This window comes from Crotalus tigris, unplaced genomic scaffold, assembly GCF_016545835.1.
Source record: "Crotalus tigris isolate CLP2741 ecotype Arizona unplaced genomic scaffold, ASM1654583v1 scf7180000024427.8105951120:4207309, whole genome shotgun sequence".
Classification (NCBI taxonomy): Eukaryota; Metazoa; Chordata; class Lepidosauria; order Squamata; family Viperidae; genus Crotalus; species Crotalus tigris.
Window position 1 is genome coordinate 2,081,828 of NW_024100595.1, and position 25,306 is coordinate 2,107,133.

Genomic DNA, 25,306 nt, shown 5'->3' on the forward strand with positions numbered 1-25,306 from the left:
GCCCTCTTTTACTTACATTTTTAGTAGTTGCTCAGCAGGGAGGGGTGGAAGCTTCCAGACAGCTTGCCTTCACTGCAGACAACTTGCAGCACCGTTTGCAGACTGGAGCTTTTGGCGGGCTCAGCAGGGCAGAGACAGCCTGGACAATTCCTATTGGCTTTTGAAACACCATCACATATATAATTTGCCAAATATACCTTCCATAGTTGTTGCCCACCCAGCTATTGAGGAAGACATTTGCTTGGCCTCCCTTCCTGCAAAGGCTCATGGGATGCTAGGGAAGAGTGGGAGGGGTACTTTGCATTTCCAAAATCACAACTTTGGACCAAGGGAGTGGGTTTCATTAAGGCCAGGGATTTTTCAAAATGTGTACTTGAAGAACGATTTCCTAATTTAGTGCACAAGGAGGAAAAAAATGGGTTTCCACACCGTTCTATGAAACCTTAAATGCAGCGGTTTGATGTGAATTGTGCAGAGCCCAGGAAGATGTCAACAGAAAACTGAATCATATCCCGGTGAGCTTATGGGAAGGTCCTGTTAACCTCACTTTAGCTTCCTTATTTTCAAAACAGCAGCTCTGAAACATATTGGTACAGAAGATCAAGAGGTTTCTAAATACTCTTGCCACTTATCTCTTTCTCAACCCCTCAGCCGTGCCTCTCAGGGGAAGAAAAAAGGGAGGGAGGCTGTTCTTATCCATTAGGCAAAAAGCCATTAAGTGTGGGCTATTTTGATTTCAATCCAGATGGAGAGAAGAGCATTTAGAGGAAAGTCTCCTTATGCGAAGAACAAACCAAGGCCTGGACTCTGCTTTTCAAAAGCCAGCCTTCTCTAGATGCTACCAGAGACAGAAGTATGGCTGACTTCAGGGCCCTGGGCAGGCTAGAGACAAAAACTTGGAAAGAGCCAGGGCTTCCTGCAGAGAAGTAGGTTGCCCTGTTTGAAACCCAAGGTCTTTTGAATTCTCAAAACAAATTCCAGCTCTTGTCTGGTTAGGATTTGCCAAGCTGGGTAGGTTGTAGATTGTGTGTAGAGAGACTAACAGCTAAACTGGAGAAGTCAGCCTTTGCTGACTCAACATGCCACGTCCTGGCCTTTTGAGATATATTTGGAAGCACAGAGGCCCTGGTGGGGATTAAGCAGAAGATTTACCTCACAAACGCAAGTGCTCCAAAGCACCCACTTGCCTTGGAATATGAAGCTCCACCCAGTCCTTATGTGGATTACAAGTAGTCCTCGACTTATGAAGCTGGAATTATGGTCATAAATCATTGCAGTCATAAATAGATACACCCACGTGACTGGAAGTAACTTTCTGGCTTTTATCATGATTATTAAGCAAATGCCAAAGTTGTTAAATGAATGTCACAGTCATTAAGTAAACCCATTCACTTGAGTGGGCGTTTTTGCTGGAAACCGGCAAAAAGCATCACAAAACAGTCACATGACCATGGGATGCCATGACCGATCATAAAGATGACTATGCAGTCATGGAGAGGGGAACAGTGTGACAATTTAAATGGCCAGGAGTGCTTTAGGGCCATAAAACAATTTTACTGTGGCTGTCATAACCTCAAAACAGTTATAAAACAACCCGCTCATTAAGTGACCACTACCTGTATCCTGACTACATCCGCATGACACATTGAACCACAAACTGCCACTACTATCTAGTGCAAGGGTAGGCAACCTTACCCCTGATCTAATGGCTCTGAAAACCCCATCTGTGTGAGTGATTTATGATACATTAAGTTGTATAAATCCTGGAAATTGAATCAACATAGCAAACCACAGCTAAATTATTGTGTTGTGCAAAGCTAGTACAGTATGTGTAAACATGCTACATTAGGCAAGTGTAGCCACTGTTGGACTGTAAATGGGGAACCCAGAGCAATATCATAAGAAAGAAAAAAGAGAGACAGTCGCTCAGAAATGACTATGGCAAAATTCTTCTCTTTGCTATCAAGTCAACCAGAGGGATGGGCAGTGCATAGGAATTTAATGATCTGAAATCTAAAATCTTCTCTTGGAGTCAGGCACTTGCAGGAACCCAAGAAAGAGACAGCTGGACTGCTCTCCTGCAATGCTACTTTGCCATAAGCAGCATGTTTTGAATTCCTGCAGAAGTATTCCCCAACTTCGATTCCAGAGTGAGAGCATTCCTGGATGACCCTCCTGTGGGTCATTTTCCTAGTGATATCAATTTGTTCAAACCATTTTCATGGGCAAAAAACTGGCACCACATTTTTGTTTTTTAATATATAAATTTATTTGAATTTTAAATTAGTTAATTCTACTTAGCTTCTAGCCCTCTCGTCTCTCAATCCCTCCCCATTCCTTCCATTCATTTCCGAGTAATCTAGAGGTCCTGCCTCTCCGTTTTTTGATCATGTTCAACTGGCTGTATTATTCCTGTTCCAGACAAAGCGGGAATCCTGGCTTCCAAGTTGCATCCAGATCCAGAATCCCTTCCTCCCTTAGGAAGCAGCTGAAGTTGCAGGAGCTTGGTCACTGGGAGCAGCTGCTCCAGCTGCATTTGCATCCATTTGAGGTGCACGCTTGCGTTTAAAGAATCCAAACTGGAGAGATGATAGAGGCAAGGGGGGATAGGGAAGAGAGAGAAAAACAGATTTAAGATGGAGAAATTGCAATGCATCTCTCAACAATACTAAAATAATAGGATCAATAACAACAGGATCTTCTAACCTCTTTTCTAAAATACAAAAGTAACTGCAAAGAGTACCTAACAGGGAATCTGTTCCATCTGTTTTATCCAACAGATTTCCTTGGTTCTGAAAAGATCCAGGGCGTACAATTTAAATGTGCTAATGCAGCATTTTTCAACTTTGAGAATTTTAAGACCTGTGGGCTTCAACTCCCAGAATTCCCCAGCCAGCCATTGATATAGCAGATCAGAGATAACTTAAGGATTAAAGTGCATAGGACAGATGAAGTTAATTTGGCTGGGGAATTCTGGGAGTTGAAGTCCATGTATCTTAATTTTGCCAAGGTTGAGAAACACTCTGCTAATGTATATGACTGTACAGGTAGTCCTCAATTTACAACCATAATTGAGCCTGGCAATGAAGGGAGGAAGTTGTGACAGTCGTAAAGCAGGTCACCCTATGACTGAATCTAATATTACAACCTTTTTTTAAAGTGAACCCATTGTTCGCTTTGGGCTGGTTTTAAGCCATCGTAAATTGTGGTCACATGACCACAGGGCCCGGCAAATGGCTGTAAATGTGGGCCAGTTGCTGAGCACCCAAAATGCAGTCACATAATTGTGGAAGGGATGACATCAGAACTTCAAAATTCAGGGCATAAGTAGCTTTTGGAGAGCCCATTATATTTCAAACGGACACTAAGGGACAGGTCTTAAATACTTTATTGGTTCTTCCTGCCAGACCATATTCTGAGCTACAGGAGGCTGAGATTTTCTGATGTAGTATATGGATTGCCAAAAAATATTTCAGGGGTTAATAATACTGTGGTAACTTACAGTGTATGGGGAACACAGCCTATGTTTATACTTTATTTCTATCTGAAGTTCCTGCTAAAAAATTAGCTGTCCTACTTTGCAATCAGATAGAGCAGGGAACTTCAAACGTGGCCCTTCATGACTTGTAGACTTCCCCAGAATTCCTCAGCCAGCCTGACTGAGGAATTCTGGGAATTGAAGTCCACAAGTCATAAAAGGGCCAAGTTTGAAGACCCCTGAGACAGACGGACAGCCTCCACTTAAACAGGTTCTGAGGTTGATTTAAAGGAGAGATGGGAATAAGGTCCCATAAGCCCAGATCCTAGCAAGACCCACATCAAACAGTCAAAACAACCAGCACAAACCTTATACAAGACAGCCACTATAATGGCTAAAAGCACAATGCCTCCAATGGTGCTGCCAATGATGATGGGGACAGGATTGAACGGTGAAATTAACTCAATTTGTGTGGTGATCTGAAAAAGAAAAGCAATAGGAAACTGAAGTCTGTTCCTACAACTAGTTTCAATTCTAGGAATCAGTTTACCCAGAAGCCTGCTTGCTAGAGTCAATTGCAAAATTGCCCAAAAGATAGCATAAGAGACTCGGAGAAATTAGCCTTTGCTGAACACTCATTTTGTTATTCCCCTTTGGCATAAGCATCCTTATGCAATGTGCCAAAAAAGGAGGAAGAACTGCAGACAAAGGAATTGCTAGGTGCTCTCTGAACTTGGTTGTTTTCTTGTAGACATTTTATTACCCATCTAGGTAACATCATCAGTGCTAGAAGGGAATTGGATTCTTCTAGCAATGTTAATATTACCTAGTTCAGTAATGAAACATTCAAGAAGAAAACAGCCAAGGACTTCACAGTTCAACCCTGATCTACAAATAGTCTCTTCTGTTGGTAGGCAAATAAAAGATATGAGGTAAGAAAATGAAAAATGGATGAATTGAGTTTGCACGATACTATTCACCATTCATTCTCTCTCCAGGACAGAACTACTCAGCATACTTTTGTACCAGTCACTTGTGTTGCATTCAGTCCACCTTCATTCAGTTCCCATTCATTCTTGACTCTCTTTCTTCATTTTCCCAAGTTCAGCTTATTATTGCATTTCTCCTGACAAATCCAACGCTCACTTCCACATTACAAAGATGGCAGATGCATGTTTTTTACTAACAGGCATTTCACTTCCTTTCGATAAAGATTCACTCATCACGACAGAGGAGATATGATGGTGGGAAGCCAAATCCATTCGCTTCCCACCTGGTTCTTCCCCGTTGCTCTCCCTTCTCTTGCGTTCCCTATGTTTCAAGTCTATAAGAACAAATCCTTTCTGTGCATCTGATGTTTAGGAAAGATTTTGCCCTAGGAAAGTTGGTTAATCTTGAAAATGCTATCAGATTCCATGACTCATTTGCAGCATGGACTAACTAAGAGAGCTCTCCAAAGCACTTGAGGGCAGGGCAGAAGCAATGGGTGGGAGCTCATCAAAGAGAGATGCAATCTGGAACTAAGGAGAAACTTCCTGACGGTAAGAACAATTAATCAATGGAACAGCTTGCTTCATGGAATGCACCACTCTTCAAGAAAAGATTGGACAGACCTTCCATCCATCCCTCTGATTCTATGACTCCTTCCTTGCATTTCCACTGCTCAACCATTAACTCTTTAGTCAACCAATCCTGGCTGAATTACCTGGCTGAAATGAAAACCCTCTTGTTCGTTCAGGAAAAATCTGGTCTCATCCACTCTTATGGACGCCTCGCTGCCAACGTGGAATATTTCGTACTTCAGCTTTAGAAGTGATAAGCAAATGAAAGAGATCAATATAACTTGGTCAGTGAAAGATCAATGAAAGAGGTCAATATAATTTGGTCTTGGAGATGAGATAGGGGCACTCCTGAGCATGTTTAGAGCATCTGGCTTAGGTTTGGGCAACCTTTCCCTGGAAGCCTCCCTGCTCCTCCGTTATTTCCTAATAACCAATCTAATAACCAGGTTGGACTAGAAGACCTCCAAGGTCCCTTCCAGCCTATGATTTTATGTTTTTAAATTTCTTTCTTTGTTCCCTTTTGCTTAGCTCACCAATCAATTGACTAAAAAAGAGAGTTCATTTTTCTTATTTTCCACACATGAATCTCAAATCAAACATCTAAGGCAGCTGTCATAAGCGTTTCCCTTATAGGAATCAACAATGAATAGGAAATTCTATACAATGCTTTCTTCGCCCAAGGTATTTAGTAGAAATATACATTCCAAACAGAATAATGTAATAGTTCTATTATCTGACAGAGGTAGTACTTACTTTGAGAGATTTGTCTTCTCTGTAAAAATCTCCAGAAAAATTGAATCTGATCCATTCTCCCTCAGTAAGACTGTTGATAAAGCAGTAAACTTTGGGGCAAGCAACAGCCCCCTGACAGCCTCTCTGTCAAAAGAAGATAAGAAAAGAGAATTTGTATTGCAGAGTCCAATCTGGGTCAGTCACCGGACCAAAGATTTAGTCTTCTGAGCTTTGAGACTTGTGATGGAGGCCTGCCTCAGGGAACTTCTATCAGAATGTGTGCTTTGTGCTATTCTGCACATAGTATTTATGTGGTGCCTGGTTGTATGATGCTTTGGTTCCTAAGGAACTGATAAGCTGGTGGTAAATCAGCACTCCTGTTGACTGACAAGGGACCCATTTCCCAGGCTTCAATAATTTCCCTGGCTATTTTTGTCCCTGCTCAGCCAACAATCTTAGTGGCTGTTAAATTGATTGTATGTCTTTGTTCATTGCATACACACAACCAGGCACCACATAAATACTATGTATAGAATAACCCATAGCGCACATTCTGGTGAGAGAAAAGTTCCCAGCACGAGTCTGAATGCTCGGAAAATTGAACCTCTAGTTCTGGTGACTGACCCAGATTGCATCCTGTGACATTATCCTGGGACACATATATATTTGCCTTCATTCGTGAGAATTGGTGTTGCTGCTTTCTTCACCATCTCAGACAAAAACACCCCTCAGCTTCAGTTGAGGAATTTCTTCTTATAAAAAGGTATCAGCCCAAAGGAAGGTGCAATCCTTGACTTACAACCATTCATTTAGAAACCGTTCAAAGTTAATGCAGCACTGAAAAAGGTGACTTACAATGAGTCCTCCCACTTATGACAGTCGCAGCATGCCTACAGACCTGTGATCAAAATTTGGCTGCCTGGCAACCAACACGTATTTATAACGGTTGAGATGTCCTGGATTCATTTGGTTGACATTAGCAACCTTACCAGCTGACTTCCAACAAGCAAGTCAATGAGGGAAGCCGGATTCACTTAACAACTTAACAACTGCAGCAATTCACTTAACAACCATGGCAAAAAGGTCGCAGAATTGGACCTAACTTGCTTAAAAAACCACCTTGTTTTGCCACGGAAATTCTGGTGCGAATTGTTGTCGTACGTCAAGGACTACCCGTACCAGATTTTTACCTTGATAGGTTTTGTGACATTCTTCCTGTTGATTCCTGTTCTGAGCGTAAACAACGGTGTACAGGAGAAGTGATTTTTCTAGGGAAAAAAAGAAAAGTAATTTTGCACAATTGGAACTTACAAGAAAATGCACCAACTGATGCTATGAAAGAAACAGGAGTATCCCAAAACATTAATGTGAACAAGTTAATGGATATTTCAAGGTCAATCTTATCTGGAAAAACAATAAATAGCTCTATGATTAGTCCTTCTTTCTTGCATGCTGGGAAAAACCTGTTCAAAAGACAGACTCTTCCTTAACTGATTTAACTAATAAATGTGTGCTACAGTTTGTTATTTCCAAAAATGTATATATAAGCCCATTATCTTTTTGACAATAACCCTAACTTATGACTTTCATCACAATTCTTTCTGGATACAGGTAGTCCTTATGACCGTAGCAGCACCCCCACGGTCAAGTGATCAAAATTCAGACACTTGTCAATTGGCTCATTTTTATGACGGTCACACTGTCCCAAGGTGATGTGATCCAGTTTTGCGACCTTCTGACAAGCAAAGTCAATGGGGGAGCCAGATTCACTTAACAACCCTGTTACCAACTTAACAACTGCAGTGATTCGCTTAAGAACTGTGACAAGAAAGATTGTAAAACAGGGCAAAACCCATTTAACAAATGTCTCACTTAGCAACAGAAACTTGTGACTTGCAACCACAACTGAGCTCAACATTTCTGCTGCTAAGTGAGACATTTGCTAAATGAGTTTTGCCCCATGTTAGAACCTTTCTTGCCACAGTTGCTAAGTGAATCACTGCAGTTGTTAAGTTGGTAACACGGTTGTTAAGTGAATCTGGCTTCCCCATTGACTTTGCTTGTCAGAAGGGCGCCAGAGGTGATCACATCACCCTGGGACACTGCAGCCATCATAAATATGAGTCAGTGTACAAGCATCTAAATTTCGACCACCTGGCCATGGGGATGCCTGCTATGGTCGTAAGTGTGAAAACCGGTCCTAAGTCACTTTTTTCAGTGCCGCTGTAACTTCAAATGGTCACTAAATGAACTGTTGTAAGTCGAGGACTGTGACAGTTACCAATGTTTATGATTCAGTCAGGCCTATCTTCTGTCCCTCCCACAACAAACAATCCTACCCATTTGCAAAACCCCTCCAGAGTATTTCTGCAAGTGAGGGCTTTTGAAAATTTGATGGTAGCCCTTGACTTACAACCGCAGTTGGAACTAGAATTTCCACCACCAAGCAAGGCGGTTTTTAAGTGAGTCACCTGATTTTACACTCTTTTCTGCCACAATTGTTAAGTGAATCACGTAGCCATTCAGCAAATCCGGCTTCCCCTATTGACTTTGCTCATCAGAAGCCAGCTGGGAAGATTGCAAATGGTGATCACGTGACCCAGGACGCTGCAAACACCCTAAGTAACTATCAGTTGCCAAGGGGGGGCGAATTTTAATCACCTGACTGTGAGGAGCTACAATGGTTGTAATTGGTAGGACTGGTTGTAATTCACTTTTTTCGGGGCCATTGTCATTTTGAACAGTCACTAAACAAATGGCTGGATTAGCAGGTCGAGGATTAGCAGCCATTTGTTTAGTGACCGTTCAAAATTCGAGGACTATCTGTACCCTTCCAATACTAAATCTTTCCTCCAGGTTTCTAGTCTTCCTCCTGACAAACATTATCCAGATGTTCTCTAATCAACCAGCAATCTTCTTCTTACCACATTGCTGTAGGATGGTGTTATATTCCAAAAGAACCCCTGTTTTGTCATCAAAGGTAGCTCAAAAGTCACATTGACTGCAGTGGAGTTTGAGTCCAAATTCCTCACCTGCCAGAAGAAAAAAAGGGAAATTGAATAAATTGGGAAGACATGGAATCAGGTATGGAAGTAGATGTTGGCAGAATGAACATATCAAGTGCTGGGACCAAACCATTTGCAACTGAAAATAGCAGAGTGAGCAGATTGCTTCAATACACTTGGGTGATCTCTTCATTTCCCCCCCACCCAGGTTTTTTTTCAATCGCCTTTTTTCCCAGAGAGAGAGAAATTCTCTGTCTATCAAACAAATAGAGAGAGATCTCTCTCTCATATTGTTAATTGTAGGTATGTATGCAAAGAAAGTTGGATAGCTGGAATGGCGGACAGGTTGAGTGAAGGACTAAAGGCAGATTTATTTATGCCTTTGTTTAAACCAGTGGTTCTCAACCTTTTTAATACCGCGACCCCCAACCGGTCATAAGTCGAGGACTACTCAACTGGTCGTAAATTGAGGACTACTCAACTGGTGCAGCACCGTTTGCAGAATGGGACTTTTGGCGGGCTCAGCAGGGCAGAGACAGCCTGGACAATTCCTATTGGCTTTTGAAAGCCAATAGAATTAGACTCTATTCAAGAGAGTCTATTCTATTGGCTTTCAAAAGCCAATAGAATAAAAGGGAGTAGCACAGCTAAGGAAAAGGGGGGAAAAAATGGCGGACTGCGTTGTTTGACGACCCCCGTGAAATGGTCGTTCGACCCCAAATGGGGTCCCGACCCACAGGTTGAGAACCACTGGTTTAAACGTTATTTGCGAGTCACTCTAATCACATAATTCTGGGTGATGAAGAATAAAATAGAAACATGATGGAAAATAAGATCACAAAACAATATAAAAATATGGAAATAGATTCAGGTAATACTCGAGTTATGACCATAATGGAAACTGCTTACAGACAGTCCTCAACTTACAACAGTTCGTTTAGTGATTGTTTAAAATTACGACGACACTGAAAAAAGTGACATGACTATTTATCACACTTATGACCATTGTAGCATCCCCATGGTCAAGTGATTTAAATTCGGATGCTGGAAAATTGACTCATATTTATGACGGTTGTAATGTCCCTATGATCCCCTTTTGCAACCTTCTGACAAGCAAAGTCAATGGGGAAACCAGATTCACTTAAGAACCCTGTTACTAATTTAACAACTGCAGTGATTCACTTAAGAACTGTGGCAAAAAAGTGGTAAAAATGGGACAAAATTCAATTGACAAATGTCTCACTTAACATGAATTTGGGGTTCAATTATGATTGTAAGTTGAGAACTTCCTGTATTATGGTTTTAATTCATAATGGTTCATAAAAGAGGTCAGTCACATAATTTACCTGATTTTTCAACCTTTTTTTTTTTTGCAGCAATCATTAAGCAAACAGTGGTTGTAAAATGAATGCCATGTTCAAGGGATTGCTACAGTTGTTAAGCAAATCCATTGCTCGCTATGGCGCGGGTTTGCCAAAAACCAGAAAAAAAATGCCAGTTTTCGACAAAACCATTGTAAAATGTGGCCATGTGACTGCAAGACACGACAAACCACCATTGATGCAGCTGTGTTGCTGAACATCTGAATTGAGGTCACAGGACCTGGGAGGTGGTTGACCATTAGAACTTCGGATCCAGATCTTAAGTTCTCCTTTTCTGGATCAGTAGTAACTTCAGTGGTTGCTAAACCAATTGTCATAAGTCAAAGACTACTTCCACTTATACAGATGGATGCCCACAATCAAATAGAGCTAAATGCACTAAAATAGGAAGTTTTAATACTCTTCTGGAATGTGAGGGCACTGCTTGTTTGAAGCCTATTCCATAATATGGGGTTACCACAAAAAAGGCCTCCTTTTTCATCCAAGTCCCTCAAACTTCATAACCAGGTTGGACTTTCAGCAGTTCTACTTAAGAAGACCAGAGCAGATGGATGGAATCAATTTGGATAAGAAAGATATGGATTCAGTTAGTTATTAACCAACAGGAAAAAAAAACACAAGTCCATTACCTCATAGCTATGCGTAAGTATTTTCTTCCCTGGGTCCTCAGTAGAGAAGTTGAGATATGCAGTGGACTGAAGCCTAGAGGGGAAAGGAGAGGGCTTCATTTGGATCATGAAAGGGGAAGTCCTACTTCTTCCTTCAACAACAGCCCTGTAAAGTAGGCTGAGCTGAGAGAGCATGACTGGGCCAAAGCCACACTAAGGTTGTCTATAATATGAAGTCCCTGCTGATAGCCCAGCATCACCCTGGTTTTTGAGCTGGGAAGGACAAACTAGGCCAGGGGTAGACAACCTTGGCTCTTTTATGACTCATGGACTTCAACTCCCAGAATTCCTCAGCCAGCAGAGCTCAGCTTGGAAATCTCTCCCTTTCCCCTCAGCATGGCTGGCTTAGGAATTCTGGGAGTTGAAGTCTACGAGTCATAAAAGAGCCAAGGTTGCCTACCCCTGAACTAAGCGAAAGTCAACCAGGGAGCTTCTGTGGCTGAGAATAGGCTAGAATCCCAGTTTTCCAGCTCCTACTTCAACTTTTTCACCACAAATGAAGATTACTCCTGGGAAATGGGCTCTCGGGATAGGAAATCACAAAAAAGGGGACAGAATTACTCTTTCACTATGACGTTGACAGGGTGCAAAACAGGTAGCCGGCCGGTAGCCTCATTATTCTCCTGCACGTTGCTCTCATTCTGACTGGAAGAGACCAAAAAGGAGAAGGCAGTTAGGAAAAGCAATTCAAAAACTGCAGAGAGAGGCAGACACTCTGTGGGGTTCCTTACCTTTGTGCACGGATGGTGAAGTAAACAAATTTGTCAGGCCAGGTATCACCTTTGGAGGAGCGGAAGGAAACCTGGAGGAAGGCCTTCAAGAGAGAACATCAGAGAGGGCAGAGCCCATAAGAACGTCTCTTCCTGTTAAACCCCACCTTCTTTCGTCAGCCCTTCCTTCAGCTAAAACAGCTTCCTCCCCCTAACTGCAGCACCCCCCAAATACAGGTAGTCCTCAACTTACGACCACAATTGAGCCCCAAATTTCTGTTGCTAAATCAGATAGTTGTTAAGTGAATTTTGCCCCCATTTTACTCTTGCCACAATTGTTAAGTAAATCACTGCAGGGATCACATGATCCTAGAACATTGCAACCGAGTCAGTTGCCAAGTATCTGAATTTTGATCATGTGACCATGGAGATACTGCAAGGGTCATAGATGTAACAAATGGTCCTAATTCACTTTTTTCAGTACCGTTGTAACTTCAAACAGTCACTAAATGGTTGTAACTCAAGGACTACCTGTATTTTGGGATGCCGGTTCCCATTGCCTCCAAAACCTCACCACTCTATATTGTTGGTGGGAACTCAAAGAGCCTAGCTTGCAGAAATGCTACATATTTGCTTGTTTTGGTTATGGTGTTGATACTGTTTCCACCAATCATTGGGAGAAACGAGGAATGGGATTTGCTTATTTATATATTTACTACATTTATATTCCACTTTGGACAGTGAGATGGATGGCATATAAATTTAATAAATAAATGAAAAGCGTAATTTGTGCCCTGTCTCTCAATCCCTTTTCCGCTTTTCTTCTGCTGGTTTTTCAAGTTGCATCATATCATGATTACATTTATAAATGTACAGAATAGAAAGGTTTTCTTTGAAAACAAGAGAATGCTGAATTCTCTTTCCTCTCTGCACAGTAATTATGCAGAACCAGGACACACAGCTAGCTTCGCTTACATTGGCATCCTACATAGGAACATTTTATTTTTTCACATTTTGCTTTCACCTATTTTTATTCTCATGGCTCTCCTTTACTTCTGTGCTTGACTTCATTTCCTATTTCTTACCCGAGTGCCTCCCTTGAGAGCAGGCGGCCTGAAACGGCAGGAGCTATGGCGTACGGTGTCATTTCCTTGGGATCTGTGCATCTGACAAGCCAGGAACAGGGGCCAGTTTGACTTGAAGCAGAGAGAGATTTTAAAAAAAAAATCAGATCATGCCCAGAGATTATAAAGGAAAGTGATATACAAGAACCAGGCTAGCTGTCTTTTGCAAGCTTGCCCAGGCATCCAGAATTTCAATAGATGCTTAGTCTCAGGTATACCTTTGTCAAAGTACATTTAATGGGAATGCAAGCAAAGGCCTTCTTCGGGAATAGTTCCACGCTATGGAACTAAAACATATAAGAAACGGTTGCTGGAATTGGGTATGTCTAGTCCAGGGGTAGGCAACCTTGGCTCTTTTATGACTTGTGGACTTCAACTCCCAGAATTCCTGAGCCAGCATGGCTCAGCTTGGAAACCTCTCCCTTTCCCCTCAGCATGGCTGGCTCAGGAATTCTGGGAGTTGAAGTCCACGAGTCATAAAAGAGCCAAGGTTGCCTACCCCTGGTCTAGTCTAATGAAGAGAAGGACTAGGGGGGACATGATAGCAGTGTTCCAATATCTCAGGGGCTGCCACAAAGAAGAAGGGGTCAACCCATTCTCCAAAGCACCTCAAGGCAGGACAAGAAGCCATGGAGGGAAACTAATCAAGGAGAGAAGCAATCTAAAAATAAGGAGAAATTTCCTGACAGTGAGACTGACTTGAAGTTGTGGGTGCTCTACACTGGTGCTTTTTAAAAAGAGATTGGACAACCATTTTTCTGAAATGGTATATGGTTTCCTGCTTGAGTAGGGGGTTGGACTAGAACAGGGGTAGTGGACAGTGGCCTACTGGCCACCGGGCTGTGGGATAGGCTGGCCAGTGCAGGTACGTGTGCATGCACACACACCCACTCGCACTAGTGCTGCAACCGTGGGGCATGAAAATGGGCCACCGCCATGCCTTGAAGCATGAAAACAGACCACCACCATGCTTTGGGGCGTGAAAATGGGACGCCACCATTCCTCGGGCATGAAAATGGGATGCCACCACACTGCGGGGCATGAAAACGGGACACTGCTGCACCACGGGATGCAAAAAATACCGTGGTGCCTTGGGCCATGAAAATGGGCTGCTGCCATGCCGTGGGGTGCAAAAATGGGCTGCTGCTGCACCTCGGGGCACGAAAATGGGCTGCTGCTGCAATGTGGGGCACAAAAACAGGTGCCATCATGCCGCAGGGCATGGAAACAGGGCATTGCGCTGCACAAGAATGGGATAGGGCTAGTATCAGGCGGGCACTAGCCCCGCCCTGTTTGCATCGCGGCCCTGTGCACACGTGCACACACGCACACATGTAAAATGCTTCCCCCACCCTTTCCCTCTGGGTTTGCCAACTGAGAAAGGTTGGTGACCTCTGGACTAGAAGACCTCCAAGTCTCTTCTTTCTTTTTCCCAATAATTAAGGGGAAATTAATATATAGTTGCATAGATTGGTTGCTTAGACTTCTATTAGCTTCGGATTGCTTTGCAAGGGAGTCACCACAGACTGCTATGTGGGGAGCTTGCCATTGTTATCTTCAGAGGGGAATTTTTCTAGATTTCTGTCTGAATTAGTTTCCCTGGGGTTTCCTAATATTCTCCCATCTACAGTATGTATGTTTTAAGCTGGTTTGAAGCTGCTTGGCTTTTTCCAGATCAGTGATGGCGAACCTTTTAGAGACTGAGTGCCCAAACTGCAACCCAAAACCCACTTATGCATCGTCGAGTGCTGAGTGGGTGTGGCCAATTGGGTGGGCATGGCCCATTGGGTGGGTATAGCTGTGATGGTAACAGCAGACTGGGTGGGACTAAAAAGTTCAATCAATCAATTCCAACTTTGCAAGATTTTTTTTTTTCCCGCGAGAAGTTGAAATTGACTAGTTGAACCTTTTTTTTTTTTTTGCACATGGCGGCGGAGGCCTAAAGCGAAAAGGTTTTATAAAACCCAGCTGAAGGCCTAGGACTGGGGCAACAGTGTGTGCGCCCACAGAGAGGCCTCTGAGTGCCGCCTCTGGCACTCATGCCATATGTTCGCCACCACTGTTCTAGATCATGGAGTCCTTGGTGCTCTCTGAGCTTGGTTGTTTGCTGGCAGACATTTCATTACCCAGCTAGCTAATGTCATCAAGTGTGGGGTTTTCTCCCTGTTTATATACAGCAGCTGTATATTTTCTCCTGCTAACTGATCTTCTATGCTGACTGTACAGTGGCTGATCTTTTTCTAGATCAACTCTGCAAGATCATAGCTGCCAGGTGACCCTACTGGTGACACCTGAATTCTGATCTACAAACGTCCAGCATTGCCACCTTAATCCCCCTTCCCATTCTTTTCCTCCCCACTATATCTCCCCCCCCCCAAATTCATCAAACTCACTTGAAAAACTGAAGCTCCCTGGAAGGACAAAACAGAAGAGTAGTGAAAGGAAATAGCCGGCTCATATGCCAATTCTCCCAGATTTTCTAGTTTCACTGTTAGATTCAGTATGAAATTTGGGCTCAGCTTCAGTCCTTTAGATCTGAAATACAACAATGGAAAATATTTCCTCAGTGCCAAGGACCACTGGTGACTTTCTGTCTGTCTCCACTTTCCAACATCCATAATGTAGAAATTGTCGCTAAATCTACTACATGAATTACAAGGAAATGAATGTAACCCCTTTTATCCAATAGCCAATGTTAGCAGAGCACAAAAGCAATTAAAATGGGCATTTAATGGGCTGGCCCTGATTGCATACCACTAAACTGCCCATTTCCAGCACAAAAGGAGTGATAGAAACAGATACAGGACACAATCCAAGCAATGCATCTCAGACCCATTATATAAAGGGGATTGTGGAAGAAACAACATTCACAGGCTCTGGTATTTTATTATGATTTCACAATAATCTTGGGTCTGTCTCTCAGCTTGCGCACAGCTTCCTACCAATCAGAGGTAGCACTTCCAAGTGGATGGCTGAGGTGTATAAGGTATAGGGCAGTGATGGCAAACCTTTTAGAGACCGAGTGCCCCAAAACTGGCTCCGCTGCCACTCCAGCCTCCTGCCCCGCCCCCACTATGCCCCCCCCCACCTCCCGCCCCGCCTGCCCACAGGACCACTCACCGCCTCCAGGGCCCGCCACAGATCGCCCAGGCAGCCCAGCAGTGCTATGGTGGCCACACCCTCTGCCCGCGCCCTGCAGCATCAACTGCATGATGGGGTGTGAGGGCAGAGTCTTGTCTACGCTGCCTGGCTGCCATGTCCTTGGCTGCGCTGCTCCGTGTGGGCCACACTCGGGGGTGACTCTCCTTCAGGGGGGCTGCTGGAGAGGATGGGGTCGCGGGGGGAGGCAAGGCTGGGGCACCAGCACAGGTTCCCACAGAGGGGGCTCTGAGTGCCGCCTTTGGCACCCGTGCCATAGTTTGCCACCACTAGTATAGGGTCTCCTGCTTGAGCAGGGGGTTGGACTAAAACAGTGGTTCTCAACCTGTGGGTCGGGACCCCATTTGGGGTCGAACGACCATTTCACGGGGGTCGCCAAACAATGCAGTCCGCCATTTTTTCCCCTTTTCCTTAGCTGTGCTACTCCCTTTTATTCTATTGGCTTTTGAAAGCCAATAGAATAGACTCTCTTGAATAGAGTCTAATTCTATTGGCTTTCAAAAGCCAATAGGAATTGTCCAGGCTGTCTCTGCCCTGCTGAGCCCGCCAAAAGTCCCATTCTGCAAACAGTGCTGCACCAGTTGAGTAGTCCTCAACTTACGACTGGTTGAGTAGTCCTCGACTTATGACCGGTTGGGGGTCGCGGCATTAAAAAGGTTGAGAACCACTGGACTAGAAGATCTCCAAGATCCCTTCCAGTTCTATTCTGATTGTGTATCTTTTGGCTCTTGCACCATATGTCTTTCCATGGGATCCAAGTTTGCACCAGCGAAGGACATAATTAAAAAAACATGGACACCACACCTTACTCACCCTGAGAAGTTAAAAGATACGGAAAGATCAGGAACACAAATTCCATCCTCACCACAGTCTTTCTGGAAGGGAACCTGATAGAATAAGAGAAACAGCAATGAAGTGAGCAACATGGGCTAACTGATAGAGTGAGCTTTCTTAAGGAGGGCCCATATAGAAGGAGACAAAGGCATAAATTGATGTACAGCTGGGTAGAATCATATATCTAACACAGCATAACATGTATTATGAGTTCCTCAAGCATCTATATACTAAAGCAGTGGTTCTTAACCTTTTTGAACGAATTGCCCCCTTGAGCCAATGAGGTAGTTGTCATCACCCCCCCTCCCCCAACATAACCTCTCAATCACAACATAGGAAATAATTCTTCAATTTATGCAAACACTTTTTTGTTTTCTTTAAAATTATCTTTAAAATAATTTATTTCCAGTCTCTTTCCCATATCTCAACTGTGTGAAAAATTTTGATGCACCCATCACTTTATTCCCAAACTTTGTGATGCATGTATTTCATTATTATCTTATTTATTCAAGACACTTAAATGTAATGACCATTGAAAACAAAACACTGGGAGCCGCAAAACCCTTTTGACATCTAAAATGAAGATAACACTGCATATATCCTTTTTTACCTTTATTATATATATATCTTCAGTGTTATCTTCATTTTAGATGTCAAAAGGGTCTCTCTCTCTCTCTCTCTTTCTCCCTCTCTTTCTGCCCTTGGTCTGCCAGTCCTCTTCCCCCACTCAGTGTGTGTGTGTGTGTGTGTGTGTGTGTGTGTGTGTGAGAGAGAGAGAGAGAGAGAGAGAGAGAGAAAGAGAGAGAGGGAGGGGGGAGAGAGAGGCACTTGCGCTTCCTCTCTCTCTCTCTTTCTCTCTCTTTTTCTCTCCCTCTCCCTGTCTTTCTCTCTTTCCTCTCCCTCCCTCCCCCTTCTTTCTCCAGGTGAGGAGAGAGAGAGAGAAAGAGAGAGAGAGAAAGAGAGAGAGAGAGAGAGAGAGAGAGAGAGAGAGAGAGAGAGAGAGAGAGAGAAAGGCAGAGGGCGCCAAAGGGTTGGGAAGGGGGGGCAGGAGGCAGCAGAAGACCCTCTGTTGTTGTTAGAGGCACCCAGCTCTGCTGCTCGCTGGGCTACGGGAAGGCCCTGGCTCACGGTCATGTTGGCAGGCCGTCCCACATGCCACTGGCATCACTGGGCTCAAGTCGGGGCCACGGGGCATCTGCAGAATGTCCCGCTCGTCGGCTGTATCGCCAAGCCTCCCCTCGCACCGCCGGCGTCCCCGAGCTTAAGTCACGGGGCATCTGCGGAACGCCCCTTCATCAACTGCGTCGTCAAACCTTCTCCCGTGCCGCCGGCATCCTCAGTTGGAACCAAGGCAATGATCCGCCTCCCGCCAGGACCAACGCTGGAGCCTCCCGTGCTGCCGGTAGGTATGTCATGCTGGAGGAGCTGGGGCCGCTCCGCACCACGCGGTGCTCCCGGTGATCCATGACCCACCAGCGTTGCCCAGTGAGCGATGCCTCCGTGGCTGCCGCCCCAGCTGGGACTTTTGCCTGCGGGGCAGCAGGAGGAAGAAGGGGAGGAGAAGGGCAAGAAAGTTGGCGCTGGGCCCCAGGAGGAGGTGCTCCTGCAGGTCCGGTTGGGGCTCTTCTGCTGCTGGTTGAAAAATGCCTCCCCCCTCCCTTTCTCTCCCCCCATCTTTTGCTCACCTCACATTCTTCGCGGACAAAGCAGCCGGGACTCCGGCATGCCTTCCTGGCCAGCTGGGCCAACAGTCCCGTGGGTGGGGCTTGAAGGGGCTGCTCTCCCTCGGGGCCGCAGCTTGCGGGAAGTCTGGCCCGCTTAGCTGAGGCTAGGGCGGGCTGCTCCCAACAGGGATCCAGGGGCTTCCCTGCACAGTTCCCTGGCCACATACACCTCAGACGGGGCCAGCCAGGGAAAGGGACTTTCTGACTGCGCTTCTCCCAGGGGGCGGGGCACCCAGCAGCAGGGCCAATCAGGAGTCCTGCAAGGGGGCAAATCCACATGAGAGAGAGAGAGAGAGAGAGAGAAAGAAGCACAAGTGCCTCTCTCTGTCTCTGTCTCTCTCTGCAAATGGCGGAGAAGGCTCGGAGCCACAGGAGAAGGCTCAAAAGTGTCCCCAAAACTTCTCGCTCCATCACCCCCATATCACCCCCTTTTCGTTCCTTCGCCCCCCTGAAAAACAAAATCGCCCCCTGGGGGGCGATATCGCCCAGGTTAAGAACCACTGTACTAAAGCTTTCATTTTGTTTGTCTGCTTGTACCCTCCAGTTAACCCAAATGAGACATTATACTACCACAATTTTTGAACTGACTACCTAAAACTTTCTATCTTAAAGAATGGACAAAAATCCAGGACTCGTTACTTCTGCAGAATTGCAATTTTCACAATGTTCAAACCAGTTTGAATTGCATACTTGTGGTTGTTGCAGCGTTCCTGTGGTCTCCTCATTGTGATTCCTGACTCTCTCTACCATTCCCCAAGCAACGTAAATGGGGAAGCTGGCAGGAGTACAGAGATTGCTCCTGCTCCCACTGCTTTTTGCCCAACTGTGATCTTCCTGTTTCTTTGTTTATGTAAGTTAATATTAGTTAACTTATTATGAAGTTTGTTTCCGCCTACAAATATTTTTCTATTTATGATGTTTACTCTTTTGAATTGAGCCCTCCATCATGGGGGTAAAAACATATGGTCAGATTATAATTTAATGTTTGTTTTGGTCACATCACCTTTCTCTCAAAGGATGACCCAATGGGTCACAGGGTTGTTTAGTTTTATTTCTTTAGGAGGATGGCATTTTCCTGTCTCCTCATTATGAATCTGAATGATAGTTATCCTCTATGTCAGTGTCTCTCAACCTTGGCAACTTTAAGATGGGTGAACTTCAACTGACTGGGAAACTCTGGAGTTGAAGTCCATCCATCTTAAAAGTTGTCAAGATTGAAAGGCGCTGCTTTTATGGACACAAGAAGAATCCATTTGATCACACAGTCATAACCAGTGACCTGTTTCAATTTAGCCAGGTTACAACATTCCAGAACCTTTCACACTTGTGAAATCCCTTCATAATTGACATGCAAGCCTGTGAGAGTTTGGGGGTAAAACAAACGGTAAGTCAGCTGACAGATTATTTTATAGTTGATAACTCAGGTGGAGGGAGATTTAATCGAAAGCATTTTAGAGATTCCACATTAGTGAACTTAATAAATGAGGCTGGGGACGTCCTACGGCACTTTCCAAGATTCCGTATTTATCCGAGACCCCATTCAAAATTCCTTGCCGATATCTGTAGTTCTTGCTTCCTCAGTTTTGCCATCTCTGTGGGGCTTGACAACACAAGTGGTCCTCGACTTACAACTATTCATTTAACGACCATTCAAAGTTACAATGGCACTGAAAAAAGTGTGTTACGACTGTTTTTCACACTTATGACCATTGCAGCATCCTCATGGTCACGTAATCAAAATTTGGATGCTTCGCAACTGGCTCAAAGTTATGACAGTTGCAGTGTCCCAGTGTCACGTGATCACCTTTTGCGACCTTCTGACAAGCAAAGTGAATGGGGAAGTCAGATTCACTTAACAACCGTGATACCAATTTAACAATTGCAGTGATTCATTTAACAACTGTGACAAGAAACTGTGGCGAAACTCACTTAACAACTGTCTAGCTTAGCAACAAAAATTTTGGGCTCAATTGTGGTCATAAGTCGAGGACTATCTGTACCCAAGCCTTGGGTTTATAAGAAACCTAGCTTTTGTGGGTGATGGAAAGAACCCTCTTTTTAACAGACTTGCTTATAAACATGCCTTCAAATTTGCTTCAGGAACTGAAAATGTCATGAAATAAGAATGGTGGGTAAGACAATGAGTGGACCCTTGCATTGAGATTTTCTCCCCTCCAGGCTACCATCTCAATGCAGCTCCTGAGAGGAAAGTGAAAAGACAGAGTACAAAAAAATACCTCAATGTCCGTGGAGGTTTTTGTCTCAGGATGAAGTACGGGTCGCAGATTCCTGTCAGAGACAACTGGTTGTTCCTGAACTGAGAGCTTTGTCTGCAGCACAACTGGAGAGAAGGAGTCATCCAGGCAAACCTGGCCCCAATTAAAAAAGAGATTCTGGAGATCAGACATTTCCACCCAAATCAGTGCGTTTCTCCATTCAGTGTTATAATAATTCTTACGCCTACACTCCTCACTGTAGGAGTTCCAAAGGCATCCATTCTCCATTTTGTCACCAAACCATTTGAAGCAACCTACCTCTAATCACTTTGAAATGCTGAAAACATGCACAGAACACCACAAACAAATTCATGATCTCTCCAGATAATCAATTAAAAAGTGCCAAGAAATCTCATTTAATCATGTGATTATCTGATCCCAGGTGACTTCAGGCCCGGAGCAACAAAATCCCCTTCATTTCCATTAGATCCAAAATGGAAATCAAATTAGACCCCAAATGGAAATCAAATACAATTCTAGCATTCTCTACCTATCTACAGGTTTAGTACATGATATATTCATTTCTGTGAAAACATCTGAGTTCTTGCTAGGAGGGGGAGTTTCCTGGCTGTAACACTACCATTCCTCTACTGCATTTAAAAGTCCCTTCAAACTATAACAATAGACTTATATAACGCTTTATAGTGCTTTACAGCCCTCTCTAAGTGGTTTGTAGAGTCAGCATATTGCCCCCAACCATCTGGGTCACTTTACCGACCTCAAAAGGATGGAAGGCTGAGTCAACTTTGAGCCACTGAGAATCGAACTGCTGGCATTCGGCAGAATTAGCCTGCAATATGGCACTCTAACCACTGCACCACCACGGTTCTTTCACCTATGAAGGTGAAAGGATTGCATACTTAGCATTTCTGCAACCATGATCTCCTACTCTCTGCAGTGGCCAGAATAGAGAAGGAACATACAGATGGTCCTTAATTTATGCCCAGTCATTTAGTGACCATTCAAAGTTTCAATGCACCTCACCAGGGCTACCTATAACTCAGATTCAAAGTTCTTACAGTCAGCCCTTCCCCATAGTCATGTGATTGCATTTTCAGTACTCAGCAACTGGCTCACATTTATGTCCACTTGCAGTGTCCAGCAGTACATAACCTCATTTCACTACAATTTTTACCGGCAATCGGCGTTTACTTCTGATTTCTGGCAAAAAAAAAACACCCATTGCGTAGAATGAATTTGCTTATCAATGGCTGTAACAAAGGTCATAAAACTGATGCAGTCACATGGCGACTGGATTAATGATTGGCACAACTTAGGATCATAATTCCAGGCTCAACGACCATCGTAAATCAAGGACTAGCTGTATATTCTTTGTAATGCCAGCACAAGGCACTCTGACAAGATGTTGAAATTTGGAGAAATGAGGGAAGAGTAATAATAATCTTGAGTCCAAAAGCAAGACAGTAGACAGACAATTTTGTCATTGGGAAAATGGGCAATCCATAAGGCCATCAAAACTGAAGCAGCTCACAGGTACAAGTTTTTCTTTAAGTTCCAATAAGCTGGTATAAAGCCAGAAATGAATGGGCTTCACTCCTCAAAACAGCTGATTTGATATGATGAGACAGGCCTCTGAATCGATGCAAATGTAATTACAGGCCTCAACCAGAAGCTGAAGCAATTTGCATAATATCAAAGAGGGAAAAGGGATTATACTGTCTAAAAGGGAAGAGTATAAAATTGTAGTTATCCATTGAAAAGAAGGTCAGAAGTCGTTATACTTCTTAACTGAAGTGTTTTTTCTTTCTTTTTTTCCATTTCCTGCATTTCTTTTTCTCCTTTTTTTCTTGTAATTTGTCTTTTACTCTAGGAGAAATTCTTATTTTTTTTTAAAAAAAGTAAAGATTAACAGTATCTATCAATTATTAACAGTGGGGGGAGGGAATGAGGACTAACATCACAGGTTCTGTGATTTGTCCAAAGAAGCCAGAAATTTAAGATTGGTGAAATGTAATTTGTGATATCTTGATGCTGCCTTCTTAATGGACCCACGTACAATTCTTAGAATTCCCTTCTGGGCACTTTGGATAAGTACATAATTGTACCCTTAATCAGTGGAAAAGTTTGCCGTCAGAAGTTGTGAGTGCTTCATCAATGGAAGTTTTTAAGAAGAGACTGGACAGTCACTTGTCTGAAATGGTAAAGGGCAGTGATGGCAAACCTTTTAGAGACCGAGTGCCCAAACTGAAACCCAAAACCCACTTATCTATCACAAAGTGCCAACACGGCAATTTAACCTGAATATTGAGGTTTTAGTTTAGAAAAAAACAACTCATACATTAACATCCTTTGTCTTAAAAGAAAAACACAATAACAAAGCTTTCAATGATACAAACAACTTTTTATTGAAAGGTAAAAGTTTGCATTTGGCATGCTTTTGAACAATTAATGTGATTTTTGCTGTTCTATGCATGCTGATAATTTGTCTAACCTTGACTCATATTTTGTAAGTTTGAGAGCAACACATTTCTCAAGCCCCTTCCTAGCCAAAACAAGCCTCCGGAGTGAGCATGCTCTCTCTGAAGACTTGTTTTCACAGGATTGCTCTTAAGAAAAGTGAGGTGTGCTCGCTCCAGAGGCTTGTTTTGGCTAGGAAGGGGCTTGGAAAACAGCTTTTTCCTGTGAAAACTTAGCCAAAATGCGAGGTGCACGTGCCCACAGAGAGGGCTCTGAGTCTCCCCTCTGGCACATGTGCCATAGGTTTACCACCACTGGTATAGGGTCTCCTGCTTGAGCAGGGGGTTAGACTAGAAGACCTCAAGGGTCCCTTCCAGCTTTATTCTGATTGATTGATTGTGCCTACCTGAGCCCACAGAGTCTTGTTGATGCAGATGGGCATAATTTCAATTTGGAGAGAATCTGAAAAACTGGGTGTCTCGTTCTCTAGCATCAGGCGTGGCAAGGTCTGTTTAACATCAACGTGGAGGCTGAAGTCGATTCTGGCTTTCAAAGAACCTTGTTTAAAAAAAAGCGAAGGGGAAGACAGAAGAAAAAAACCTCAACCAAATGATCATTGACTAAGAGAACTTGATAAACAAGTTAATGAATGAGCATTCAGATAAAAATTTCAAAAAACATGGGAATATATTGCTATTTATAATTGTCATAGAGCAGTGTTTTTCAAACTTGGCACCTTCAACTCCCAGAATTCCCCAGCCACTATATCCACACATCTTAAAGTCGACAAATCTGAAAAACACTGTTGTTGGTACTCAATTGGTTTGAAACTCATCAAATTTGGTATTCAATGCATTTTGACGTGAAAATTTTGTCCTGATACTCATTGTTTGTTTGATACTCAACCCACAAGCTAGAACCTGCTGGTGTCAGCTGCCTTGTGACTTACTACATTATTTCTTATGGGAAAAATTTCATATTCATCATTTTTTGTACTCATCGTGCCAATTAATGATAGGTACCAAGGTATCGCTATATAGTCTGGCAAGCCATCAAGGAAGCTTATAATTTAAAAACTCCAAAAAGTTAAAATTTCAGGTTTGAGTTAACAATAAAATAATATTGAAATCATATCTTTACAGATTTTCTAGAACTCAACTGAATAAGGATTAAACACAGTTCTTGTAGAAGGATATTTCATAGCTAAGACAGCTATGAAACACAACACAGGACTTGACCTGCTCCCACATTTACAATGCCTTGGTAAAGCCACCCTTGGAATACTGCATCCAGTTTTGGTCACCACAATGTAAAAAGATGTTGAGACTCTAGAAAGAGTACAGAGAAGAGCAACAAAGATGATCAGGGGACTGGAGGCTAAAACATATAAGGAACGGTTGCTGGAATTGGGTATGTCTAGTTTAACGAAGAGAAGGACAAGGGGGACCTATAGCAGTGTTCCAATATCTCAGGGGCTGCCACAAAGAAGAGGGTGTCAAGCTATTTTCCAAAGTGCCTGAAGGCAGGACAAGAAGCAACGGGTGGAAACTAACCAAAGAGAGAAGCAACCTAGAACTAAGGAAAAATTTCCTGACAGTTAGAACAATTAACCAATGGAACAACTGGCCTCCAGAAGTGGTGAATGCTCCAAGACTGGAAGGTTTTAAGAAGAGACTATGGACAGCCATTTGTCTGATATGGTATAGGGTTTCCTTCCTGAGCAGGGGGCTGGACTACAAGACCTCCAAGGTCCTTTCCATCTTTATTTTTATTATTATTATTATGGATCATTGCACAGTCAGCCAGATGTTCAGATGTGGATGTTTGATGGCATTACAGATATCGTCGCAGGATGGAAGCAGTTCCTAGTAAGGCCGCCTTTTGCAATTGACTAATAGCGAATTTGTCAATGCCAATGGTGTTCAAGTGGTGCTCCAGTTGTTTTGAGATTGCACCCAAGGCACCTATTATTATCATTATTATTATTATTATTATTATTACTGTTGTTGTTGTTATTGTTATATCAGGAAGATGGGCTTTGGACCAGGGAGGAATTCTCAAATAAGCCTCTCCCGTTAATCTTAACACCTAGATGAGTACAAAATAAGACAGACAGTCCCTTAAATAGCCAGGCCCTAACCATGAAGGACTTTAAACATAAATGCCAATATCTTATATTGTATTATGGAATGTTCTAGTCCCACTTCAGACACAAAGCCAGCTAAGTGGCCTTG

The 25,306-nt window shown here is 43.4% G+C and overlaps 1 protein-coding gene across 1 annotated transcript in view; it reads right to left on the reverse strand.

Moving 5' to 3' along the window:
- Positions 1 to 2,244: 2,244 nt before the first annotated feature.
- Positions 2,245 to 25,306, reverse strand: part of LOC120302196 (integrin alpha-X-like) — a 49,982-nt gene continuing 26,920 nt past the window's right edge. The window contains exons 17-30 of the mRNA XM_039330268.1: positions 23,479 to 23,630; positions 20,616 to 20,747; positions 16,634 to 16,707; positions 15,055 to 15,196; positions 12,623 to 12,733; positions 11,559 to 11,641; positions 11,389 to 11,472; positions 10,789 to 10,861; positions 8,697 to 8,804; positions 6,963 to 7,040; positions 5,794 to 5,916; positions 5,184 to 5,282; positions 3,847 to 3,957; positions 2,245 to 2,579 (exon numbers count right to left, since the gene is read on the reverse strand). Of these exons, the coding sequence (XP_039186202.1) occupies positions 2,478 to 2,579; positions 3,847 to 3,957; positions 5,184 to 5,282; positions 5,794 to 5,916; positions 6,963 to 7,040; positions 8,697 to 8,804; positions 10,789 to 10,861; positions 11,389 to 11,472; positions 11,559 to 11,641; positions 12,623 to 12,733; positions 15,055 to 15,196; positions 16,634 to 16,707; positions 20,616 to 20,747; positions 23,479 to 23,630 (1,472 nt within the window). The 3' untranslated portion in view covers positions 2,245 to 2,477. The remainder of the gene's footprint in view (positions 2,580 to 3,846; positions 3,958 to 5,183; positions 5,283 to 5,793; positions 5,917 to 6,962; positions 7,041 to 8,696; positions 8,805 to 10,788; positions 10,862 to 11,388; positions 11,473 to 11,558; positions 11,642 to 12,622; positions 12,734 to 15,054; positions 15,197 to 16,633; positions 16,708 to 20,615; positions 20,748 to 23,478; positions 23,631 to 25,306) is intronic.